General features: G+C 42.3%; 1 protein-coding gene and 1 long non-coding RNA gene across 3 annotated transcripts in view; one reads left to right on the top strand and one right to left on the bottom strand.

Annotated features, from left to right (window-relative positions):
* Positions 1-15,434, top strand: part of ALDH1A2 (aldehyde dehydrogenase 1 family member A2) — a 78,353-nt gene extending 62,919 nt beyond the window's left edge. Inside the window, exons 9-13 of one of the 2 annotated variants that reach the window (XM_006263988.4) lie at positions 4,475-4,659; positions 5,399-5,563; positions 6,038-6,195; positions 7,065-7,139; positions 13,161-15,434. In XM_006263988.4, the coding sequence (XP_006264050.1) occupies positions 4,475-4,659; positions 5,399-5,563; positions 6,038-6,195; positions 7,065-7,139; positions 13,161-13,233 (656 nt within the window). In that variant the 3' untranslated portion in view covers positions 13,234-15,434. Of the gene's footprint in view, positions 1-4,474; positions 4,660-5,398; positions 5,564-6,037; positions 6,196-7,064; positions 7,151-13,160 lie in introns of both variants that reach the window. The other variant, XM_019477800.2, reaches the window with a different exon arrangement.
* LOC109280695 (uncharacterized) overlaps positions 1-15,717 on the bottom strand; it is a 72,378-nt gene that overhangs the window by 31,302 nt on the left and 25,359 nt on the right. The gene's annotated exons all lie outside the window — the stretch shown is intronic.

The following is a 15,717-nucleotide window of genomic DNA, read 5'->3' as shown; positions in this document are numbered from 1 at the left end:
CAGTAGTTTAGGGTTGTGGGAAGTTTCTGCTAAAATGGGAAGTTTCTGCTAAAATGATCAGCAATTAAATAGTTAACAATGTTGACATATGAATTGTAAGCAGGAGGTTTCAAAGTTAACACCCCATTAAGATGAATGGGGCAGTTCACACCTTGCCTGGAGCTCTTGTTTCAGGGTATGAGAAACTCACAACACTCTTTGCAGCTTTGGAGAGGTTTCTTTGCCACCAAAGGGAATAAGGCTTGAAACAAGAAAGCAGTGCCATGTGTGGATCTGGGCTAGGCTACAAGTCAAGTTTGCCTTCAAAGCTCTCCTATGATCTCTAAAGATTAGGGTAAAGCTTAAAAACTCTCGGCTACCGTTGCCTTAAATAAATGGGAAAGATTTTTACCAGTTCTACTGGCCTAGGTCTGGTAGAACACTGTATGTTAACACATGTAAAACCCTGTATATTTTTTCAAGGGGAAATAATGTTAGCTTAAGCCCTTCCTAAGTGACAACACTAAAACCCAAAAGGCAATCTCACTGGAATAAGGGAACAGACACATCAGGAAGCTCATTTGTGGCAAAGAAGGGCAGGACTGTACCTTGCAGGACTGCTCTGTGGTAACTGCCCTTGTGCACACTTACTTGCTTGCATTTCCTGGGAGAAAGAGCATGCATATGACCAGTTACTGCAGAGCAGCTGAGGCGCAGGAAAGCTCTGCCATTTTTTGTCTCAGAGTCGTGTGTTCATTTGCATGTGTCCAGTGTGTCTCCATGGGGGCTTATATCCAAATAACTCTTTATGGTTAAGTACAGACAGTCAAAAAGCTTGAAGCTGAATCAATTCAATCTTCACAGGTTAGTGTAAGGTGCATAGATTGAACTGATAAGCACGTAAACAGACATTCACTTTTGATTCTGGAAATGCAGCCACAGCCCTGCGAAGGCTCAGGCCAGAAGCCAGGGAGCACTAGAGCACACCTCCCTGCTTGGCTGGAGCAGACAGTCTGAGCCACAGCTAGCCTGCCCACCCTGCAATGTGGGGTTTGCAGGGGAGGTACAAAGCATCCTGGGATGCCGGGGAACTGTGAGTTAACTTGAATCTGGAGGGGATCTGGGACAGAATTTCAATAAACTGATTTAGCCTAGATCAGTTAAGTCTGATAATATATCCAACCAGGTTTATCTTAAACCAGTTTTGGCTATTTTAGAAAGTGGTTTATGTGAACTCAACTTCTGTTGTATTATAGATCTGAACTGCTGTTCAGTCACTTGTACCGATTTATGTGTAACTTCTGTTCCTAGGCTATTTGCTTCAGCTCATACCTTAGATTACATCAAAACTTTGTCCCATGCAGATATATCCACAGGCTCACCCACAATTAAACCCGTGCAAACCCCTGTAGGTGCATTCCTACTTCAGTTTAAGAACAGTTTTTTTGGGTTAGTTCCAGCCTATTCTTAACTGTTCTAAATTAAGTTGAAATAAATGACTCAGACTGAAAATGTCCCTATACCTTTTCCACTTGGCTAAGTAAAATGGTTTTAAATCATATTTTAAATTACATGTGTACCTGTCTGCATAAAGACAAACATTGACTGCATTGTACTGTCTGCAGTTGGATAACCCGATACAAGCAATGAATATAATAATTAATCCATAATTTTAATGTAACTACCTTGGACTGTTGTCAATCTCTTGCTGGTTTATCTACCAGAAATGTTTCAAGAGTGTCTTCTCCATCTCTACTTTTATTATCCAGTAGGGGAAATTTGAATTTGAAGGACAGTTATTTCCACAGTGCACCATACAAAAAACCTCTAAAAGAACCTAAGCAAGTATTTGCCTGTCTGCAAATATACTATGAAAACTCAACTTGAGATACAAGCTACTGACCTATTATTTAAGAATTGTAGACAACTCAGTGGCTATTTCAAAGGCACTATTTGTTAGTTTGCAGAACAATGTGAGCTTAAGTTTGCAGAAACTGAGGACAAGCCCATCGAAACTATACCATGCACTTCATGGTGCAAAACTGTGTTAAGGAAACAAAAAAGAAAGCAGTTAATCAGTCCTAAGCATTACTGGTTTCAGCCTTTTCCTGACTGTCAGGGAACAGGAGTTTCAAGCTTGTGGTGGAAATGGAATTACTTATTTAAAAAAAAACCTGTTAAGTCGTGCTTTGAAGTACTGTAGCACGTTGCTACGTAATAGGTTGCCTTTTTTAATCTTTAGAAAGGCTCATAAGGACCATTTCTTCCATACCCAAAAGAAAAAATTGACTCTGCAAACCAAATCCCATTTCATGTCTAATGTGTGTCCAAGTGGCACTTATATAGCCATGTAACTGCAACTTGTGGGACTTGAACACTGGATTCTAATTCCACCTATGATGGAACAGGATCACTCAAGTGTATACACACCTGCTGAAAGTGATAGAGAGGAGAAGGACTCTCCCACCTTTGGGCCCAGTTTCCTACTGGTTGGAGCTATAGACCCAGCACCTTCCCCCCCCCCCCCCCCCCATTTCACTTGCCAAGAGGGGATATGAAACTGTATATTTCTTTTTAGAGCAAAGTGGTCTAACCACCACTAGGTCATAAGCTGGCCATTGCCCAGACCACTCTCCAGTTTTCCTTTTGAATTCAGCCAGCTCACTGGGCAGCCAAGAAGGGAAGTTGTATGCAGCCAAAAGTATGCTCAGTGAGATGGATGCTTTCCCATGCTCTTTGTCCAGTCAATATTAGATGCAAGGTGCAGAAAAGCCATTTGGACAGTGGCCAGAACCCAATTATGCAGCTATGTAAGTGCCACTTGGGCATGCAAAGGTGAAATAGAATTTAACCCTGTTTATTGTGCCTGAATTGACCTCTGCTAAGTCCACTGAAGTCACCAGCACTACAGCAGTGTCAAACTGTATAAATGAGAGAAAAATCATGCCTTGTGAGTCTAAAGTATTTGATTTCTTAATGCATGCAGCTTGTACCATATTTTCACAGGAACTGCTACATAGGGCTACCATATGTCCTGGTGTTCCCAGACACATCCTCTTTTTTGGGTCCTCTGATCTGCATCGGGATGGTTGTTTTAAATAGGAACAAATGTCTGGGATTTTGCTGGTAGAACTGCATTTTCTGGCATGCCCTAGCAGTGGACATGTTTACCAGGGATCCAGGTTTTCCATCTGCTGGTGGAAAATCACAGATTTTCCTCTTTAAAGGAGGAAAGCACGGGTTTCTCCTTGCAGGCAGGCAGCCTGCAAGGAGCTGCTTGGGGCGACTGGAGGCAGGGGGCACCATGTGCGTCTGCACGTGCACACACATGTGGCTGGCATGCAGCCAGGCAGGGTGGTGGGAGCAGCCCTGACATCTGGATGCAGGTAAGTCTATGGAGGTGGGGGTGGGGGTTGGAGGGCCAGGGCTTGGGGACTGTCCAGGAGGAGGGTGGCAGGGGTGTGTGGAGGGGATGGGTGTGGGGGTGGGGCAAGTGCCTGCCAGCGCTGTGGAAAGGTGTCTGTGTGCTGAGGCTGTGGCAGGGCAGGGGGGTGGGAGAGAGGCACCTGCCCCTGTGGCAGGGGAAGGGGGCGGAGAGGCCCTTTGGGGGTGCTGGGGAGCTGCACAGCCAGGCCAGCAGCACTAAGGCTAGTGCCCATGCTTGTAAGGGTGGGCACCTGGGAGACACTTCCTGGAGTGGCTATAACCAGGCCACCTGGCATGGCATGGGAACCCCAGCCCAGGACTAGGGGTGCCACGTGTCTCCCCTCCTCCTGCCTCCAGCCTGCACCACCACCCACGTGAGCTGGAGCCACTGCAGATGCTATGCTCTAGCCTGGTCAGGATGGGGGCAGCTGGGGGCTACCTCTAGCAGGGCTGGGTGGAGCAGAGAGCTGTGGGTTGGGAGTTAGAGGCACCAGCAGGGCTAGGGATGCTGTGGCATGGGAGTGAGGGGCTGGGGGTTGGGAGTATGGGGCACTGGCAATGCCAGGGGGCTGCATATTGGGAGTGAGGGGAAGAGGGGAAGCAACAAGGACGGGAGGCTGTGGGTTGGGAATGAGGGACACCAGCATGGCCGGGGGGGGGAGAGAGACTGTGGGTCGGGAGTGAGGGCCACCAGCAGGGCCAGGTGTCTGCAGGTTGGGAGTGAGGGGCAGCAGCAGGGACAGGAGCTATGGGTTGAGGATAAGGGGCACCAGGCGGGCAGGGGGCCTATGGGTCAGGAGTGTGGGGCACTGGCAGCACCTCCATCCCGTGCGACAGGTATCCTCTTTTTTTGGAACTGGAAATATGGTAACCTTACAGCTATGTGAAATGAAATGAATTGTCTTCAGTTATAGCACCATAGAATAACACTATGTCTGGGGGCTTTTTTAACCAAATCCACTGCTTCTACTTTGAAATTATGAAAACACAATGCTAAGTAACATATATGATGATGGTGCCAGAGCAGTAAATTGTTTCATGGCAGCAAGTGGTTGTCTTGGTTTTGTAGTGGACTATGCTGTGGAACAAGCTCACCAGGGGGTTTTCTTCAATCAAGGCCAGTGTTGCACTGCTGGATCACGGATTTATGTGGAAGAATCGATCTATGAAGAGTTTGTCAGAAGAAGCGTTGAGCGTGCCAAGAGGAGAGTAGTAGGGAGTCCTTTTGACCCAACTACAGAACAAGGTCCACAGGTAAAGCAGGAACATCTTAGCTCTGCCGAGCCCAAGGCTAGAGTGAGCAGTGGGGCTCATTCTATGTAAAGCACGTTTTGTAGCTGATGAACGCACATATTATGTGAGCGCGCTGCCAAATTCCGTAACATTTTTTCACAGCAGCAAGGGATAGCATCTGGCCTTAAATCTATATTGTGCACTTCTAAGCCATGCAGTGATAAGACCCGTTGGATGGGCAGACTTCCACCAGTCTCCACTGTAGCCTGTCATCCTCCAAAAAAAGTTATGCATATTGCTATGACTGTGAGTGTGGAGCTCCAAGATGGGTCAGTTTTGAACACCAGTTAGGCAAACTTAGAAAAAGATCCCAATGTCCCTGTTACCAGAGCATCAGTCCTTTTTTGGGACATTTGTAAGACCTGAATCTGGGACAACTGAATTAAAAGCATCTCCCGCTATTTTTGGAGTTCCAAAACAGGTTGATTACTAGACGGCAGTAGCAAAGTTATAAATCTTGGTAGATACGGCAGCCACCTTGGGGTGACAAAGTCACATGAAGCTTAGTATGGGTTACAGTCTTCTTTGAGATGAGGAAGTCAGCAGGCATTTACAGGTTTTTAGTACTGTTCAGATTCAAGCCAGACTGAACATATGCTGGAGTCAAGGGGTGATAACTCGCAGACATGCTTGCAGTCTAATTCTGGCTTTTTAGTCAAGCATATTGACTACAACTGAAATAGCCCTTTCACCTTTTCAGATTGATAAGAAACAGTACAACAAGATCCTGGAACTTATCCAAAGTGGAATTACTGAAGGTGCAAAACTCGAATGTGGGGGTAAAGGATTAGGACGAAAGGGCTTCTTCATTGAACCTACAGTGTTTTCCAATGTAACAGATGACATGCGGATTGCCAAGGAAGAGGTATTCACACACCTGGGGCAAGAGCATCATAAATTTGAATCCGAACAGGATTCAGTTTCTTCTGTTTATAAGTTGAAAATTTTAGAGTTGGAATTTATTGCTGTAAATGCAATATGCCTCCTGATACTCAATGGCTTGACTCTCTCAGACCTCTTTGTGGGCAAAAACATTTTCAGCAACTATCTGGGTAAAGAATCTCAACTTTTGTCATCAGCTGTAAAGTTCCAGAGTTCACAGAAGAGATAAGGAAGGAAGGAGGTGGATGAGTTTCATGGGGCAGCTGCTCTTTTTAAGGCTCTGCTTTGGGAAAGCTCACACAGTTTTACAGAGAGCTGTTACCACTAATAAATGTTGCTCTGGGAATTGGTAAAGAGTAAAACAGAGAAGGAAGACAGTTGAAAAAGCAGAATAAAACAGGGATAAAATACCTTTGACAGGGCTGTTTTACAAATTAATCATTAATCTTTGTTGCAGATCTTTGGGCCTGTTCAAGAAATACTGAGGTTTAAAACTATGGATGAAGTCATAGAAAGAGCCAACAACTCCGATTTTGGATTGGTAGCTGCTGTCTTTACAAATGACATAAACAAGGCTCTGACAGTCTCATCAGCAATGCAAGCTGGGACAGTCTGGTAAGACAGCAGCCACCCTGCATTCCAGCTATTGGAGATAAAGGGTTTGACTCACTCTTATTGTGTGACTCCAGTTTTCCACCCTTTGTGTTGAATTGTGTATCTAGAGTAACCCAGAGATTAATCAGGCTTGTTCTAGATAGCTAACAACTGTCAGGGGGAGGGAGGTAGTCCATTGTCACTCTGCCCACCTCACATGTACACTGTGTCCCTTTTCCCTGCTCTTTCTTTGTCTCTTTTGGATTGTAAACTCATCAAAAGATGGGAAAATACCTTCCTTTGTGTTAATGCAGCAGCTAGCCTGCTGATGGGCAGTGCTGAAAACAAATACTTCATAATTGTAACGTCCACTGTTATTTTCATATTTAAAAATCTTGTTAGTTTTTCTGCTGCCTGCCCCACAAAAAATCAGTTTCTGAAGTCAAAGTACATAAATCAAGAAAACAATAGGCACCCATTCTCTCCACTCCTGGGAATTGGTAAACCCACTTCTGAAGGTTAACAGCTTGTAATTTGATGTGTCAGGTCTGGATAAATTAAAGATCCAAGAGAAATCAGGTTGAAAAAGACAACCTCAAATCTAATAGCAATGTGTTTAAATTGGGATTGAAACTTGTCAGCAAATTAACAGTTCATTACTAACACTGAATCGAAGCTATTTAATTCCTTCCTTTGGTCTCCCAAGGGCCCAATCCCGCTCTCTTCATGATTGAGCTTTAAAGTATACATTGATTTAATGTCTTTTATTATGTTAGGAATATGTTACTGCAAATTAAAGTATAGTAATTTCTGTCTGAGTTCAAATTGTATCTGTTGGATTTCCCAAATATATGTCTGACAATGCACCCAAATTTAATTTCTTTTGGCAGGATAAATTGTTACAATGCCTTAAATGCCCAGAGTCCTTTTGGAGGGTTTAAAATGTCTGGCAATGGGAGAGAAATGTAAGTATCAGGTTTGTAACATTCTTAACTTTTTCCCAGATATACAAGCCAATAAAAGTTAAGACATTCTTAGACTCCAAATGACATACGAAGATACTCTGATGGCATAGAGGGGGGAATATGGTATAAGATAATTGGTAGCTGTTCTGAATTGGGTATGTATTAGATTTCTATGGCACTGCTATTTTCCTGTGAGGATTTTTGGAACAGGAGGGTGAATTAATGGAACTGGCTTCTCATTCCTGAATGGATTGAAAGCATCTGTTCATACCAAAGGGACACATCTATACATGCGCTTTACTGCACAGTAGACTAATTTGCTGTGCACTTACACAGCAATTAGACTGCCTCATCAGATAGTTCCTTCAGACTATCTAATGGCAGAGTAAATTTCTGTGGTTAAACGCACACGTAGATAGTGACATCCAGGTTAGTTTATTCTGGCTCAAATTGTGTCAGAGTGTATTCAGTCATATTAATTGCACATGTAGATGCACCCAAGCTGTGTGTTTCATGAGATCTGTCCTCAGGTGTATTGACAAGCAGTTTTCCAAGGTGAGCCATTGTTTGCTGTTTGTCTGCCCTATTTTTGCCTCCTTAATTGAAGCTCTAAGTATTTTTTCCTGCTTTTATTGTTTGCCACATTTTGCAATATCTGTATTTAATTAAAGTGCTATTTATCTCATCTACATTTAGCAACATGTTTAAATGAAATCAGGCCTTGATAAAGACAGACAACTGTATTTATACTCCTTTAAAAAAATCACCTTCTAATCCACAGTATTTCTGCCTTCTTCCTTATTCCAACTGGAAGTAAATGTCTGATCTTTTGGAATGGAACCCCACCTTTAATCTTCTTCCTACTATAACTAAATTAAAGCCCTACTAATACTTAGTCCTCATGGAAATCACAAGTTTTATTTTATCAATAGTGTAAGTACCATATCTGATTATGTATTTTTAATATACATGCTTAAAAGGTAAGGTTCACCTCTGTGTAGGGGGTATATGTACTGCTGAAGTCCAGTTTAGGCCTTCAAAGTATTTTATGGCTGACTACAAACTCAGCAGTAAAATCCAAATAAACTCTTTAAAACTATAAATATGTGACATATAAAACTTGAACCATAAAATAGGCTCTTTACAACTGGAAATATTTTCCCTCATTAAGCATCACTTTATATAAATCATTCTTTACATTCATGAGTTATGAGGTGAGCTAAAATCCAGCATAAATATTTCAGCCCATCTAATTCTTATCATCATGAAAATATTCTAAAAGTACTGATCTTGACAGATTACATACTAACAGAATTCACAAGAGTGACCTTCTTGACTATCTGTATGAGTAAAAAAGTGTGTGCAAGTTTTGATTTTTCAGAGGCACAGAGAAAAGTTGGCACTGAACTCTCAGTGAAAATCAGTGAGAGTTAGACACATGATTCCCTTTTTCACCTTTGAAAATCTCTCCCTTATAATTAATGTTTAGGTTCGATAATAATATCTTCCCCAGAATGACACCTGTTAATTTTCTTCTGAAGGACCATTCTGCTCACATAAGAATCTCTTTGATCAGTTATAGTCCATCATGAATGCTATTTCTCCCTTGTTTTTTCTCTCTGGGTATATCCATTCACATACACACACAAATACGTAGTGTCAGCTAAACATGGACAATACATCCTGGTGCTTTAAGGAATACATTTGCCAGCCCAAATATTAGTGAGCTACATACGTGCATTAGAAAAACAGGAGTAGAACAAGAGGTCCTAGCTGCGTTGCCTTAATATTACAGTAACAGTGGCTTGGTGTGTTTTTGCATTTAATATCCTTTTGAAAAAAAATCAAGGATTGAGACCTGTTACCCCAGTTTCACAGTCACTTTGCACCAAAGTTTGTGACTAGTCAAGGTGCAAAGCAGTGGAGAATCAGCTCCAAAGATATTGAAGTGACCCATTGTTAAAGGGGATCAGGTGAACTACAAGTAGCCATTTTAAATTAGAAATGTCCCAAAGACAGGTTCTGGTCTGAGTCCAGTCTTCTGCAAAGTTCAGTTTTGCTTTATACCCACCATTTACTGCCATGTAAAGCTTTCAAAGCAGTAGAACTTTCAGCTTGGGCTCGTGTTACAAGGTACAGTGTATACAGTTGCACTGCTCAGAAACAGCTCAGGAAAAAATAGGACTCTAAGTCACATTCTTAACCTTGATCATCTGTTGTTCTTGAGCTGAAGAGGCTGGATATTAAATTAATTCAGTCCCTATGGAAGTGCAGCTTATTCTGCCCTACTTAAGAGAATGCCTATGCCTATCCCTTACCCATAGTCTCCTTCTCAGGTGTGCAGCCACTGTTGTCTCCCTGGTCCAAGAACAGAAGTCAAATTAGGCGTAATGTGGCCATGAAGTAGGAGAGTGATGACAAACTCTTTGGCAGGCATGGCACAAATTAGCCCCACATCTTCCCCAAGTTCTACTCTGATCCCATTCCTCTGCACGGTCTGCTGCTCCACTTTCTGTTCCATACTCTGAGCGCCCTGCCCAGTCTCTTGGTCTGCTTTCTGCTTTTGGCCTTGTGCTCCCTGCCTGATCTCTTGCTCTACCTTCTGCTTTGCAGCCTACTCCCTCACTGATCTGTTGCATGCTACAAACAGAGCCTGCCTACACTATCTGTGGCACAGGTTGGCTACCCCTGCAGTAAGGCATCCTTACTGCCCCCTGCTTCTCTGCAGGGCAGTAGTACATTGGAGGGACTACCTAGCCCTATGTCTGAACATGCAATTATCTATCTACTCCAGAAAATGGTGTCTGGAATAACCAAGCTACCTGCTCAACAGTAACATTATGACAGCTTTCTCATGCTCTTGCAAAAACCGTCATTGGGAGTCTTACTTCTGTGATTACTTTGGCTGTATCAGACATACTGATTGGCTTATAAAAGAGAGAATCAATTAGCAAGTACCTTCTAGGGCTGTGCAAAGTTTTGGTGGCCAAATCTCCAAATCTGAACCAAATCAGAGGACTCTTTAATCTCTCTGAATCAAATTGAAACCCTCCAAATTGATTCAGAGAGATTCGGAAAGATTCAGAAAGATTCAGCAATTCAGACACAGACACAGCTTTAAATGTTTTTTCTACATACCTGAACGCTGCGATGCTGGGGTGCATGGGGTGTCCCACAGAAGTGTGGGGAGCTCCCCAGCATGCTCGGCAGCAGACCAGGAAGTGGACCAGAAGCACTTCTGGGTCCGCTGGGGAGCACGCAGGGGGGGCCCCCGCGCCCTCACCCCGGCTTGGCAACTGGTGTCCCCTGGGTCTGGGGGGGCACCCGGGGTCCTCCCACGGCCAATCGCTGAACTGAGGGGGTACAGGGGGAGGGGTGGTACTGTGTGCTTCCCAGCAGACCTGGAAGTGGACTGGAAGTACTTCCAGTCTACTTCTGGGTTCACCGCTGAACACGTGGAAGCCCCCCCACACCGTGGGTCAGTCCATCTGCCCCAGCATCGCAGCGATCGCAAGCCGCGCTGGTACCTTGAGGTATGTAGAAAAAACTTTTGAAGCTGTGTCTATGTCTGAATCGCTGATTCTCTGAATCAGCATCAAATCTTTAGATTTGGGTTCGGCTGAATCGAATCAGGGACAGTGATCTGAATCAATTAATCGATTCACGGCCCCTGATTTGGGCTGAATCCAAATCCAAATCGAATAGGGCCGGCTTTGCACACCACTAGTAGCTTCACAGCACCTCACATTTACCTACCTCTTGCTGTTTAAAATAGAAAATGTGTTTAAGGCCCCTATTACTGAAAAGAAGTTGACCATAGATATGTCTAACTATGTTTGCCAGACTAGGACAAGACACCAGCTGGTAGCTGGCAGGTACATAAAGGCACTGTATTCTACCCTGGCTGGGTTAACTATTGACTTACAAAAATGTGTCCAACAGGTGTTTGGAGCCAAGTTTCAGCCCTGAATCAAACAGAAACTTTCACACAAAGAGACTTATTAGCATTAGTGCCTAGGCTCCACGCATCTCTGTGACAACCTCAAGTGAACCATGGTTCTGTGGCTCAGCCAAGTTTGATTAATTAACTGGTTTGGTCATTCTTTGGAAGACAAAACTGAGACTTTCCACTGAAGGTTGTGGGGATTTGTCCAATTCAAACTTTAATTGTAAAAAATCTTCATGAGTACCTTTCCTTGCCTATACTTAGCTTCTAGTAATCGATACGCTGCCTACTGGAACATCAGGCTGACTGAGTGAAATATCAGCTGGCTAAGTCAGGTGTAAAGTTTACTGTGCCAAGAGGCATCCTGGAAAGGGGTCAGAACTGCAGGTGGAGTAGAATGGCCTGATGAATATTAACATTTCATCAAATGAATTAATGCTCCAAGAGGAGATTAGAGGGGTTGCACTGAGAAAAACTTTCTGTGTAAACTCTGTGCTTTGGAAGTAAATTCTAAACAAGCTGTGCAGCATTAGGCACAGACCCAGAGGTTTAAAGAGGGCAGCCTCACCCGATTCTGAAAGGGTGTTCAGGTGAGTCTCCTGTGGGCACGGCTAACATGAGACGCTAACTGCACAGGAGCCTAATAACACTGCACAGTAGCATGCCAGGCAAAAAACAATGCTAATATGCTACTGCACAGTAGTATTAGGCTACTGAACAGTAAGCATCACTGAAAACTCATGTGTCAGCACTACCATGTAGTAGCATGAGTTACTGCGCATTGATTTAGTACTTAGTTAACCAAGTACTAAATGTAATGCACTGTAACTATGGTACATTAATGAACATGTAGATGCACCCCCAGAATATTTGTAATGGTGCATATTCTGCATAGCTGGATATTGAAAGATGGCAGCACAAAGTACCAACACACTAATATGAGGTCCACTGGCAGGAATTCTCCAGCTTTTCTTCAGACAAATAAGGAAGCTGTACGAAGTATAGAGTCTTGCTGGGGAATTTCTAAACAAGAAACAAATGCCCCTACAAATGGGTAGGAAAATGCTAGTACTGCAATTTGCTAGACTGAAGAGATACTCCATTCATACATTTGTGGCAGGAACTGTCTTTTGTTTTATACATGTAAGGTACCCTGCATACTAGAATCCCAATCCCTGATTACAGCTTCTAACCACTATTATAATATACATATCAAATACTAACTTGCCAATCACTCCAGATATATGCAGAGGAAATTTAAAAAGCTGCTTGTTGGAGAAAAAGAGTGAAGAGTCACACTGTTGACTCCAAAGAATTGTCCCAGAGAAGACATAGGACAGATATTGCAGAAATATCTACCGAGAGCCAGGATAGTGCCAATTTTTTACTATCATTTATCCAAAGCAGAACTGAATCTCAGTGGATGAGATTTAGAGAGTGCTTTACTCCAGGGATTATATGGTCTGCTGGGTCTCACTTTGCCAGGTCTAAAGAAGCATGTCTAGCTATGGGAGTCAGAGTAGGTTGAACACTTCATCTAAGTAGGTGCTGATGCCTAAGTTCCTGCTTCACCCCATCCTGTGTAGCTGATGCTACCTGCCTTCCCCAAATATTGGGCAGAAACCAGTCGCAGAAAAGAAAAAGGCAGGTAAGGGAGCTAGTGCATGTCTAGTTTAGGGATGTTTGATTTCCATGGCATTCAGTTGCTGGCCTTTCTTTCTAAAGTTGGAACATGGGGGCTAATTGTGCTGCTGAAATATTACCTCTTAGCACTCGAATGTTCTTCCAAGCCCTGGCAAGGCTGAAGGCCATCAATTCATGTTACTGCTGCAATCCTAGATTGGACTGTACAGTGGCCCTACCTCCTACCAAACACATCTCTGTCTGTCCTAAACTGGAACTTGAAATTCAGGGTTTTTTTTTAGAAATGATCCTTAATTAAGTATAAAGGTATATAGTATAATAAACTGCCTGTGCCTGGGCCTGGAAGTTATGCATCATGATTTCATCTGCTTTATATTATGGATGCATAAAAAAATGGGCATGTGCCGATAAGCTACAATTTTGTTTCCTAGGGGTGAATGTGGACTGAGAGAATATTCTGAAATTAAAACTGTGACAATAAAGATTCCTCAAAAGAATTCCTAAGAAGACAAACACCGTGTTGTGCAGGACAGCACATGATGCCACCCTTTGTATTCCTTTGGGGACCAGCACTCAGGAATAAAAGCATTACACAGTATATATTTAAGAAATTAAGATACAACATATATAACAGGCACATAATTGCATAAATAATGCAAAGTAACTTTGTGTGGTTTCATAGCACTCCACTGAGAACGTTTTTCCCTAAATCATATGCCAAGAGCTAAAATTGTGATTGAAGACTACATAAGAAGTGTTCCAGTTATAAAACTGTTACACACCCAAATACACGCACACTTTTTTCTCTATAAAAAAGGCAAGTTGTTTTAAAATCGCCTTCTCAGATAGGGCAGCCTTGGCTGAGATTCTTATTCTATATGGGACTTTGGGCCCACAGTTCTAACAGTGAGCAATTTACCAAGTCTTATGGCTGTTCGTTAAAAGCCAAAAATGAAATATTTTGAATTGGAGCCAGCCAATATTGGTACGCTGGCAACTTTCCAACTAGCATGATATTGTGAAGGGGTCAGGCTGGGGGGAGCTACATTTTTATATAGTTTATGGCAATCTGAAAGGATACTTATCAGTGAGATTTGGTTTCTGTTGAACACACAAGCCTTCTGATTTTTCACAGCTTATCCTAATAAATGTTTTACATCTTTTCTATATAAAATCATCCCTCACTTAGAATGTTCAAATTTTTTTTTTACCTGCCTGCCAAAAGAGCATGTGGGGGGGGGGGGGGGTGCGGGGAGGTGTTGAGGATGGTGGAAAGGGATCCCAAAGGCTTTACAGAAGTATTTCAGCTTTTATTATTTGCCTAGCTTTTATTTTTAATGAAATATCTGCATAGACAGACTCTGCAGGATCCTCAGCCAGCAACCCGCTCGTGATTACAGCAGATGTTTCTACTTTAGCCAGCTGGGAAATTGTGACATGTATTCATTAATGTTGGAAGAACTTGGCAAAAACCTTCCTGACAGGCGAGTTTGCTTGATTTTATGTTTTCTTATGAAAAGAAGGCTTGCTGTCCTCCCTATGCTTGCAAGCCCAAGGAGAGCTTAATTGCTGCTACTGTACTTTCTAGTTATACCCACTCTTGTTCTAACACAGCATCAAAACAAGAGCAGGCCTGTTGAAGAGTGAGACTTTTACAATACAGTGTCACACCAGTCCCTGCCTATGGAATCCCTCCTGCTCCCCCTTCTGCAGTCTTTTCTTCTTTCCAGCTGCAGACTTTACTCAGTCTCCAGTTTCCCATTTGTTTGCTTGCTTGCTTTTTGTTTTGTTAATTTAGAATAAGAACATTTATTTAAAAGTGCAGCAAATAGTCTACTGTACCTATATTACACGGAGTGTAAGGACAGAATTATAGCTTCATGTGTTTATCAGTTTCTGCTTTCTAACCATATGCTCCGTACTTCAAGGTGCTGCGCGCTGTAGGCCTAATTCAACACACCGTTCGGAATGTGCTCACCTTTTTTGACTTGTCAACTTCAGAGGGATTACTTGTGTATTTGAAGTTAAATATCCTTAAATGTTTTGTTGGATCAGGGCCTTAGAGTGCTCTCAGCACCTTGCAGTGTTGAGCCTCACAAGCGTTTTGTATTTATAACTCATGTCAGTTCTTCGTGTGTGTTTAAAGCAATATGTATACATGATTAATAAATGACAAAACATTCACAAACATGGAGATGAAACAAAATAACAAAGTATTCCTGAGCTGTTAAATGTGAATGTCATGTACTCCTGCTGTAGTATGTCAGAATGAAAAAAAAATACAGCAACTGACAAATTAGTTAACGTTCTAACTGCAATATAAAATGTGAAAAGGAGATTTTTTATTTCTTTTTTGCTATTTAGTCTTAAAAAATACCTTCTGTGCTAGCAATAAGCATTTATACTGTATACTCTTCTGTATTATTTTTGTGTGGTTTTGTATGTCTCTGTGTACTTCAAATAAATTCAGGTAAATAATATACAACTGCCATTTTTCAGCTTTGTCACTGTAGCTGCTTTTGATGTACATGAGTTTCTGAAAAATCTTTTTAATGTACCAACCACACGTATTCAGCATTTTTTCCCGAACTCTGCAGTTTTTGTTCCAGTTTTTAATCATGTATATAGTTATATGTTATTAAAAAAGTAAAAGGATATGAAATATTTTCTATGAAGTTTTTCCATTAAAAAGGTTTAGAGAAAGACTTTGCAGCTTGTGAGAGTTCTTTGTTGTTGAAGAGGCTAGAAGAAAAACTTATTACATTATTGAAGGAGCTGCTCTCACAGTAGCTTTATTTTCATTTGCAAAAGTGGATGAAGTAAAAGGCCAATTATGTTTTTTGGACTATTATTGCAGCTGTATGGAAAAAAAACTGTGAATTGCAGATCCAGGTCACAGCCAAAGTTCATCCTCGCCCTCTGTGGTCATAACATTTAGCTATCAGTGAATGTCTGAAATCATTTGAACCAGTGGGGCATCCTCGCAAA

This window comes from Alligator mississippiensis, chromosome 11, assembly GCF_030867095.1.
Source record: "Alligator mississippiensis isolate rAllMis1 chromosome 11, rAllMis1, whole genome shotgun sequence".
NCBI classification, from domain to species: Eukaryota; Metazoa; Chordata; order Crocodylia; family Alligatoridae; genus Alligator; species Alligator mississippiensis.
This window is presented reverse-complemented; position numbering and strand designations above follow the sequence as displayed.